Genomic DNA, 11,210 nt, shown 5'->3' on the forward strand with positions numbered 1-11,210 from the left:
CCAAGAGACGCTCTAGTCCACGCTTGGCCCTCTGGTCTACTTTATGCTTATCCTCCTCTTCTCCCAATTTCTGAAGAAAGCACGACAGTTGAAGAGCAAATTGATCCTCATTGCTCCATATTGGCCTTGACAAGTCTGTTTTCCCTTCCTCTGGCCTCAGCTGCTAGATCAACCATGGATCCTCAGTCCATCCCCAACGTTGATCTCCCATCTGCAGGATCTGACTCACCCCTGTCTAACAACCCTGAAAGTAACAGCTTGGTTTCCCCACTTCCAGTGATTGCCAGGCATGAAAACCTGTTGTCCCCTGTGCTCAATATTCTTGTTGCATCTCATAAATCGTCCACCAGACTAATCTATCTTAATAAATGGAAAAGGTTTTCTTTATGGTCAGCGAATAAACAAGTAGACCCCTTGTCAGCACCAGTTTCAGTGGTTTTGGATTACTTATAAGATCCTTTCCACTTGGATGTGTCTGCGTCTACTATTCGTGTGCATTTAGCTGGCATCTTAAATTTCCACATTGGTTTTTAGGACGCTTCGCTTATTTCATATAGACTCTGTAAAACTTTCTTGAAGGGGGTTATCCACTTAAAACCACCCTTTAGAGAACCAGTACAACCTTGGGATTTGGCCTTGGTTCTGCGAGCTCTAACAGCGCCCCCCTTTGAACCTGCGTCTTCATGTGATGTAAAATATCTCTCTCGGAAAACTTTGTTTCTGATTGCAATCACATTGGCCAGACGCTTGTCAGAACTTCAAGCCTTATGCATCAAACCTCCCTATCTTATCTTCCATAAGGATAAGGTATCACTGAGAACTAATTCTACCTTTTTACCAAAAGTGGTGTCAGAGCCGGTCTATCAACCAATCTATTGACCTTCCAGTATTCTTTCCTAACCACTCTAACAAGGGAGAGTATTGCCTGCACTCCTTGGATGTTCATAGGCAAATACAATTGTATCTGGACAGAACAAAATCTACCCGTAAATCAGACCCAACTATTCCTGGCTTTTTCTGGACTAAGACCGAGGTCACCCTGTCTCAAAAGTTACATTGGCTTCATGGTTGAGAAATTGTATTACCTTTTTCTACAACAAAAACAAGGTCTCCTTGCCTCACAGAGCGAAAGCACATTCCACGTTGTCTATGGCAACTTCAGCAGCTTTCCATGCTAAGGCTTTTCTCAATGATATTTGTACAGCTGCGACTTGGGCCAAACCTCATACCTTTATTCTTCATTACAAATTGGACTTGGCCTCCAGAGGTAAAGCTTCCTTTGAATCCATGGTGCTCAGGAATGTCCTTCCATGAGGGCCACACAGGGATACACGTTGATGGGGACTCTGTCCCATCATTAATGAATGAACGAAGATTAACAGCATCAGATAAAGAAGTTCTCTCTTGCCATAATGTTCCATCTGTGTTGTTGATCTTCGTTCATTCATTACTTCCCACCCTCCATCCCCCATCCGAAGGTTTTTGTTTGATCTCATATACTCCTTTATTGTAGGCCTCTCATGAACAGAGGTAGCCTCTACTTTTATCTGTCAGCTTGCAAGCTCTATCTGAGGTAACAGGGAGCAGAGCATTCTGGGTAGGACCTTGGCTCGAGAGTTTTTGGCTGACGCAAGCTTGATATTTGGCCGGCTCTGTTCCGAGTACGGAACAGATAATCCATCTGTAATGAATGAACGAAGTACAATAACACAGATGGACCATTATGGTAAGACATAGCTTCTTTTTTTATATATCGGAGTGAGATTTTGTAAAAACAGGATTCACCTCATGAAAGTACTCACCAAAACTTGAGGATGAATTCAGTTCCAGCAGTACTACTCTCCCTTGCTTGCTGATTTTATCATCTGTCCATCTGGACCCCATAAGAACACCCCAGTTTTACAGTAGTTGAGGACTGCTTCCCATATGTTGAACAGACGAAGACAACATTAGACATGAAAGTTATATAGTCATAACAGTAGATTCGTATTGTCTGTTTCTGTCTTTCCTCAACTTCCCACCCTCCTTCCCCTTTCCGTGTATAGTATGGTATTTGGCTTTCTAATCTCTGAACTGCTCTGACTGACTTAGCCTTTTCTCTTAGAGGATCCTTAATGAAGTCCAAGTCTTTTTCAGTTATTTTCTTATTTGTTTCTTAGACACTGTGTTTTGACCTGTTTTCTTGTTGTAGACAAACTCAGTCTGAGGTAACTGGGTCAATACAGGGAAATATGGGTGTGGGGGGAGCCTGAGCAGAAGACAAAAAGCTTGAACGCGGCCAGAGTAAGATCCAACTCCGATCTGAAGACCCATACATTGAGGAAGGATGGAAACAGCGATAGCACAGATCTGTCATTATGGTGAGTATATAACTTTCATTTATACTTATCACAACAAATCTATTCCAGGCATGGTCAAGGCCCTACTATACAAGGGCCTTTGCTTCGTCTATGGCTTTTTGGAAAGTGATATATTCTAGACGTATTCTAGAAGCTGCTACTTTATTCATCTGCATATAGTTTTGCAAAGCACTATAAGCTTGATTTCTTGAAGTCTAGATCAGGCTTTGTAAGAACCATTCTCCAGGGACGACGACGACTCCTAAATGTAATAAGCTAAGGTAATCTTTCCATATAGCTAAGGCTACTGCCGCAGTGATCAATATGTTGAACATAGTACAGTTGTGTAAGTAAACTTACCATAACAGTAAATGTTCAAATGATCACAGCTGAAGTAGCTGTCCCCTCCTTCCATCCTACTCCTTGTTTTTAGATGCGTTGTTTATGCCAGGGTGTGATCATTTATTTTTGTTCTCCTGGCATCGTCCTTTCAGGGCTCAGCCTCACTTTCTCTGTTGACAGGAATGTTCTGAAGGGTTTGATGCCCAAACTCATCTTTTAGTGAGCACAGCTCAAGGTGCCTTGAAGGTTTGGAAGGTGGCTGGCTGTTGTATCTTTGGCAGGATATAACCCATATAGCTAAGGCTACTGCAGCAATTATCATTCATACATGTACTGTTATGGTAAGTTTACTTACCAACTGTACTTTCTAACATCACCCCCCTTCTCCATCAGCATCATCACATATCTTCAAGCCACATTAGGCCTTTCATATCCCATATGAATATTGCCATTTTTTTTAAAACTGTGTTGCTGATGGAAGTCCCCACAACACTTGTCCAGTTATAAAAACTGTGGCAGTGCAGATAACTGCAGTACTTGGAAACTCTTATCTAGATCCAAAGGCACATCCCTCCGCTTGCTTAGCACCCCCCATCACTTTCCTGTAATGTTCTCTCATAAGACCTTAACAGGCGGTTCCCAACTGTGTCCCTTAACCAAATTGCCAGGTACTTCACCTCTTGCTGATTACATATGCCCTTAAAATTGCCATCTCACCTGTCTACCAGGTGTAGCTGATTTTCTGATGTTCTTCATGTTTTACTGTTGCAATCATTACATTTGGGTTATCTGCTTGCAGGTAGCCCTCAGTCGGCCTGATTAACAAAGTCTAGGGTCCTGCGTCCGTTACTGTTCCTTCTTCCATGACGTCAGGGGGTATAAAATATGCAGCCGATGCCATTTTACATCAGTCTTTCTTGCCGTGCGGTGCCCGAAGCAGAAGCAGTTCGCAAGTGCCGGTCGGCCAACTCCTGAAATTTCCGTTTTCGAGTTTCAGAATCAAAGTCTTCAACTAAAGCTAAGTACCCCATTGGGGAAACTTTTTCTTGCTCCTTACCGATGTCAGTAAAAGCTAATAATTGCATTACTTGTGGAAAGCAAATACCTCATAAAGATTTTCATTCGTACTGTATTCCTTGCCTAGACCCTGACCACGACGTACCTTGCTGTCGGTTTTGTGCTTTATTTAATCAGCGCACTATCCGTCGTTGGTATATTTTCGCCTATAAATATTTCGGTTCTCGGTTTATTTATCCAGCAATGACATCTGTTAGCCATCCGACTACCGGTATTCCGAAAAAAAACGCAAAGATAAAGACCGAGACAGGCCACCGAGGTCCAGAATTGCCGATGACGCTTCTCCTAAGCCAGTCGCCAGTTCGGCTATACTCAGTGAGGTGCTTTCGCAGCCCCTGATACCCACTACTTCTTATTCGCAGGCCTCTACTGAGACCCATTCGCAGTCCGGTATACCGCAAGATGCTTCAACTATGGAGCCCGCGGATGACTCTACCTTGGATGGGTCCGGAGCCGCTGTGCAGGCACCGGCTTCTGAGGGTGTATTCAGGCCTACGGACTTGTATATTAAACAGACGCCTCCTTCTTCACTTAAGCCTAAATCTCGAACCATGCCTAAAAAACCGACAGCCAGGCCACATGCTCAGGCCTCTATGCCTAAAAAACAAATGATAAGAATGGCTGAAGATCTAATAACTTGACTCTAATCAGGGGTAGCCAATCCCCCCCCCCCCCTTCTGAGAGACCTAGGACTGAAGTTGTTTATGAATCTTCTGACAAGGATTCTGTTTTTTTCTGATTTGTCTGATTATCTGGATTTGCACTTATCTACTTATGAGGATTCTGATGCAGAGGACTCTATTCCCTCTGCTTCCCCTCCAGAGGATTTTTCTTTTGGTGAAACCTTACATACTCTAAGGGAGCATTTCCACTGGGAAAGCCAGGATTTTTCTGATTCAAAAAAGAGGCTTAGGGATTTCTTACTTCTTCCTCAGCATAGGCCTTTAGCTATTCCTCCTGTACTAGACATTGTTGATACTTTTTCGGAATCTAGTTTGCCCCCTGATTCCTTGCTCCCTGCTTCCAGAAAACCTGACAGACATTACAGGGTCCCTGAGTCACACAAGTTCCTTTTTAAAAATCCTGTTGCGGATCCGGAGAGTATTTCACAGGGGCCCAAGGGCATTAAGGCTTCTACTGCTAAAAATCCTACCCGTTCTGATAGAGACTCCAGGGCACTGGATAGCTGGGATAAGAAGGTTTACACTTCTGCAACCTTGGCCATTAGGGCTTTAAACTGCCAGTTTCATATGTTAAAGTATCAGCAACATGTTATTGGATTGCTTAAACAGAAAATAATGTTGATTCCTGACTGTGTAGAAAATAAAGAATTACTGGCTTTAATGCATTCTGCTGAACATGTTAGAAAACATACTTTGCAATGTGGTTTTGATTTCATTAGAGGCCTCTTGCAGGGCTGCTTTTACTGAGTCTGTGCTCAGAAGGCATACTTGGCTTAAGGAGCAATCTTTGCCTGATCATGTTAAAGCTACATTGTGGGATGCTCCCTTAGATCAGGACCGCCTGTTTGGTAACAAGGCTGAGGAAGTTCTTAAAAAAATGGAAGATAAAGTTAAATCTATACAGACTGTTAAAGATTTCTTACAAGTTCAGCGTCCTAGATTTAGTAGGCACTGGCCCTGTAAGAATTGGTCCTTTCCATCCCCTTCCAGGTCTTCTCAAGCCAAACCCAGACACAGCAGAAACCCCAGGTTTCAGTCCCAGGGGACACGACTAAGCAGTGGGGGGGCCTCCATTTCCAAATCTGGGAGTAATAAGACTCCCCCTATGGAAAACTGTCTCACTGACTTCCTTTTAAAATTTCCAAGCACTTATCAACTGACTGCCCCTTTAGGGGTGGAAGATTGCTCTTCATGCAAAAAACTGGGAACTCATTACCCAGGACAAATGGGTTTTAAATAGTGTCCCAGGGATACAGATTTCACTTCCACACGTTGCCAACACCAAGCGGGTGGCCGGATCTACCCCCAAATCAGTGGGCAGAGGCCCAAAAAGCAAGTACTTTCTCTCTTAAGCATGGGGGCTATTCATTTGGTACCAGAAGAGGAAAAGGGACAAGGTTCTACTTGAGACTTTTTGTGGTACCCAGAGAAGACCATTCATGGCGTCCTATCCTGGACCTGTCTACTCTAAACACCTTTTTGGAAATTCCAAAATTCAAGATGCTGACTCTTCACCAGTTGCTTCCTATGCTAGGCAAAGATGCCTGGTTGGCAACACTAGATTTAAAAGAAGCATACCTGCACATCCCAGTCAGGGAATCTTGCAGAAGATACCTACGCTTCAAAGCAGGCTACATACACTATCAGTGCTCTGCACTGCCCTTTGGCTTATCTACTGCGCCTAGTGTATTCACAAAGTGCCTTGCTCCAGTTATTTCCATTTTGCAGGCAAAGAAATATTCAAATATACCCATACCTGGACGATTGTCTAATTCAGGCAGCGAGCCAGGACATAGTTTTGAATCCTCTGGCCTTTGTAGAAAGGGTTCTAACTAGTCTGGGGTACACCATAAACGAAAAGAAATCACACCTGGTACCCTGTCAACAAATTATATTCCTGGGAGCAAACTTGAATACAACTTCCCAGATGGCTTGCCTCACGCCAGAGAAACAAATTCATTTGACAACCTACTTCAAGTGGCCACAAAAACCCTGCTATCTGCAAGACAAATACTGCAAGCCTTTGGGTTCATGGCCTCCTGCATTCTTCTAATTCCATATGCAAGACTGCATATGAGGAATCTACAGTGGTATCTAAAAAGCCTATGGTGTCAACTTTCTCAGGATCTAGAAGCAATGATTCCTATCATACCTTGCCTACGCTTAGAGTTTCTTTGGTGGGCAGACTCTTGCCACCAAAACAAGGGACTACCTTTCACACCACCCCCTGCCGCCCAAACCCTAAGAACAGACACATCAGACTATGCATGGAGGGGCTCACCTGGCAGGGCAGTGCATTCAGGTCAAATAGAACCAAAGTCAAATGCACCTGCATATCAATCAATAGCTGTACAGAATGCTCTGACAGCCTTCAAGGACCACATTCTTCCAGGACAAGTAATGGTAAAGATGGACAACACCACTGTTATGTGGTACATAAACAAGCAGGGGGGTACACATTCTTACCCCCTCTGCAGACTAGCCATGACATTGTGGAACACTGCCTTGAGCTACCAAGTGCACCTACAAGCTCAATTCCTGCCAGGAAAAGTAAATACACTGGCAGATGGACTAAGCAGAAACCTCATGGACCCACACGAGTGGAAACTGGAACCAAGGATTTTCAACATGTTGACAAGCAAATGGGGGAGCCCAGATATAGACCTGTTTGCCTCTCCCCAGAACTATTAATTGGACAAATATTGCACAAGGACTCCCCACAAACAAGCCTGAAAAGTGGATGCTGTGTCCTTCAGCTGGAAAAACCTATCAGTCTATTCCTTCCCCCCTCTGCCTCTGCTCTCCAAAGTACTACTAAAAATCAAGCAGGATAAACCAAGGATGATTTTGATTGCTCTAGACTGGCCACGCCAACATTGGTACCCCCTCCTGCGCAGTGTCACGGTTATCACCATGGCACCTGCCTCAAACTCCTTCCCTGTTGTCTCAGCAGGAGAACCAGATTCTGCACCCTCAGCTTCTATTGCTGAACCTTGCAGCCTGGCTAACTACCTAGTATCTCCTTTACCCCCTCCCTCAGTAAACCTGTGATGGATATCATTTTAGAAGCAAGGAGGCCTAGTACTAGAAAATCTTATGCTGAAAAATGGAAAAGATTCTGTGCCTGGAACCAGTCTCAAGGGATGAGCACAACAGCGCCCAATTTACTTCAGATCTTACAATACTTAACTGAGATGCTTCACAAGGGGCCTGTCTTTTTCCTCCATTAAAATCCATGCCTCAGCCATTTCAGCTCATTATAACACAGAACATCCCCTCTTCTGTCATCCACTGCTTAAGCAGTTCCTCAGAGGGGCCAAAAATTTGAGACCACCCAGGAAAGCTTTAACCCCAGCCTGGGACCTTAACTTTGTTTTGGAGAAACTCATTCTACCTCCTTTCGAGCCAGCTGCTACTGCAGACTTAAAATTTCTTTCTTGGAAAACAGTTTTCCTTTTAGCAATCACTTCAGCTAGAAGGGTATCTGAATTACAGGCCCTTATGGTAGTGGAGCCTTTCATCATCTTTCATGCGGACAGGGTGTTCCTCGGAACCAATCCATCCTTTATGCCCAAGGTGGTATCCAGTGTGGCTCTTAATCAGTCCATTCATTTGCCAACCTTCTTTCCCAATCCACAGAACAAAGGGGAACGGATACTGCATTCCTTAGATGTGCACATACAACTTAGTTTCTACTTGGACAGGACTAAACCTCAAAGGAAATCTGAACAACTGGTGGCATTTGCAGCAGGGGCAGAGGGGAAGGCTATTTCAAAGCAAACTGTTTCTAAATAGGTAGGCCATTGCATTAATTTCTGCTATAAGCACCATGGAAAACCTATCCCCCCAGGGGATCAGACCTCACTCCACCAAGGGCTGCCTCTACCTCTACAGCCTTTCTCAGAGGTTTCCCTACCAGGGACATCCTAGAAGCTGCTACCTAGAGTTCTGTACATACTTTCACCAAGCATTATCATTTGCCAATTTTCTCTAAATCCAGAGCTGGCTTTTCCACTGCATTCTTGCAGGGCCTTATAGCTGGTCCTAATGCTATCTAAATTCCTCCTCCCAACCATAGCTTTGGGAATCTACCCAAATGTAGTGACTGCAACAGTGAAACACAAAGAACATAGTACAGTTGTGTACACTTACCATAAATGTAGATGTTGGAGTGTATTCACTGTTGCAGTCCTGGTTACCCTCCATCCAGACCCCTAACTTCTTTTGGCTATACCTCTACTTTACTATGCTTAAAAGCTTTTTGGTGTATTTGCTTTGTTGGAGGTATATCATTGTACCTTTATATTTAATTGCTTCCCATTAGGGGGGCACCTGACATCTGGGGCAAGAAAAACTGATGTAATGGCATCGGCTGCATGTTTTATACCCCTGACGACCTGACGTCATAGAAGGGACAGCAATCCCACGTAGGACCCAAGACTTTGTTAATCAGGCTGAGTGAGGGCTACCTGCAATCAGACCCAAATGTAATGACTGCAACAGTGAATACATTCTAACATCTACATTTATGGTAAGTGTACACAACTGTACTTATTACCTTTATTCATTGTGTAACCAGACTTCCTTCCAAAGATCTCCATCAGCCCCCACAAGTCCTCTTGCAGGTGTGTCAAAGTCAGCAGGACATCATTTACAAAGAAAGTAATCTTCATGTCATAAACAACACAACAAAAAATAAGGAGGAGGATGGTGGGATGTGGCAGAATATACATAACTCACAAAAAATATTTATGCTGGTAAGACTGAAAGACGATTGAGAACCAGAATTCGAGCATAATTAAGTGATAAAAATATGCCAGTAATGCATTCTTTAAACATACTACACTTTGCAATGATTTAAAAAAATGTTTTGTATTTGGTGGAAAAAATTCCTAAACCTATAAGAGGTGGGTACTGGGGAGCAATGATTGAAACTAGGGAATTGTTTGGCAAAATTAAATGCAACAACCCTCCCAGATTGAATAAGACGTCAATTAATGGTATTTTGCAGTTGAGATCTATGGGATAGTCTGTGAACAACATGTTTGTTTGTTTTTATATATATATATATATATATATATATATATATATATATATTTATTTATTTATTTATATGCACACACAAGTATATTTTTAGCTATTATTTACCTACTAAGATATTTATTGTGAAGTGATGCATTTTTTTTTTTAGATTTGTACATATTAAATTTGTTTAGAGACTTGGTTACTATTTTCTGTTGGATAGACTGTTAACATGTGCTAGGATCTTTATTTAGCTTTATAAGACTGCACTTTTTAAACTTTTGTATCTGAACTCCTTACTTTTGGGACAAAAACACTTATATGCGGTGTATTAAACTTCTTGGAGTATGACATTTTACTGCTTGTATTTATTTTTGTATTTTTTATTTCACTTTTATTGGTTCTTGTTTTTTCATTGTGTGATAAAGGCATTTAGCTCACAGATATATGAGGTACAGCGTTTGATTCTAACCTTTTCTTACTGGTTAATTTTAAGGATGGGGGAGTTAGTATAATGAATTATGGTGTTTACCTCATAAACACAAAGTACAAGGTTTGGTTCTCACATTTGGAAGGGAAATTGGCTAAACTTAAAATAGTTCACAAGGACAGCTAGCGTAGTACTGACCTGTCAAGTTCGCCATTAGCTTAAACAGATAATTGCAACATACCATGTCAAGTCTTCTCAGAATCTAAGGATAGTGTTGCTAACCCTTGGCATCCTGCATTGTCAGTAAATTGTGTTTGATGTCTGCTTTTAGATGCTTCACTTTGCCGCTCTACTAAACAAAAAGTGAGATGGGGAGAAAAGTGCCTAACTGCTTGTAACGCAATTAGTTCCTCTGGAAAACTATTTTTGCCTGCTGTCTGTGTGTCATCCCTTAGTGTGATGGACAGCATTTCTGAAGTAATTAATATTAATTTACAAGTGCTTAAACAGCTGATGACAGGCCTGATGTGCTACTCACACAACTACACCTTTCTGGTTTATGCATTCTTGATAAAAAATGTGAGAAGGCATGTTGAAGGGTTTTGATTTTAAGGGAAAAGAATTGTGACTAGTTAAACAAATTTTTTTAACTGGAATATTTTCTAGTAAAGGCATATTAGGAAGAAGAGATAGTCATACATAGTCTGTTTTACTTCTTAAGCAGGAATCCAGCTTCATTGATCTAGAGGGATAAAGTCACTGCTGCACAAGGAAGTTGGATGGTAAATATGGTAGAACAGGTGGGCAGCATATTGCCTGGTGTTTAATGGGACTCAAGCATACCTGTTTTTTTTTTTTTTTTTTCTGACTCATTTATTTAATTGTTTTTTGACAGGTCCCTCTCAGACAGGTCCTGGACCACAGTATTCCAGCTACCCTCAAGGTCAAGGACAGCAGTATGGTGGTTATAGACCTCCACAGCCGGGACCACCACAGCCACAGCAGCAGAGGCCTTATGGCTATGAGCAAGTAAGGTTATATTGCTACAATTTTCAAAGTACAAAATTAATTGCAGGTTTATGCAAACCTAATTTTGTATGAAAGAGACATTTAAAATGTTCTGTTCTTTCACACTGGAGCGCACTGTAACATTTGCGAGTGCTGTTAGGATTTCAGCAGATGAAAACAGTGCTGGTTATTTAATTATCAAAACTTAACAGATGCGAAAAATAGTGATGAGTAATAAACTGGAAGAGCAGTAAACGAAATGTTCTTTTAATGTCATATGACTTTCTTGTGATTCTAAAAACTTCATGT

At 42.1% G+C, this 11,210-nt stretch overlaps 1 protein-coding gene across 1 annotated transcript in view; it reads left to right on the forward strand.

Annotated features, from left to right (window-relative positions):
• LOC122797057 (protein SSXT-like) overlaps positions 1-10,994 on the forward strand; it is a 1,137,981-nt gene extending 1,126,987 nt beyond the window's left edge. The window contains exon 6 of the mRNA XM_044065833.1: positions 10,789-10,994. Within this exon, the coding sequence (XP_043921768.1) occupies positions 10,789-10,994 (206 nt within the window). The remainder of the gene's footprint in view (positions 1-10,788) is intronic.
• The last annotated feature ends 216 nt before the right edge of the window (positions 10,995-11,210 follow it).

The sequence above is a fragment of the Protopterus annectens genome, chromosome 3.part0 (assembly GCF_019279795.1).
Source record: "Protopterus annectens isolate FY-2018-M chromosome 3.part0, PAN1.0, whole genome shotgun sequence".
NCBI classification, from domain to species: Eukaryota; Metazoa; Chordata; order Ceratodontiformes; family Protopteridae; genus Protopterus; species Protopterus annectens.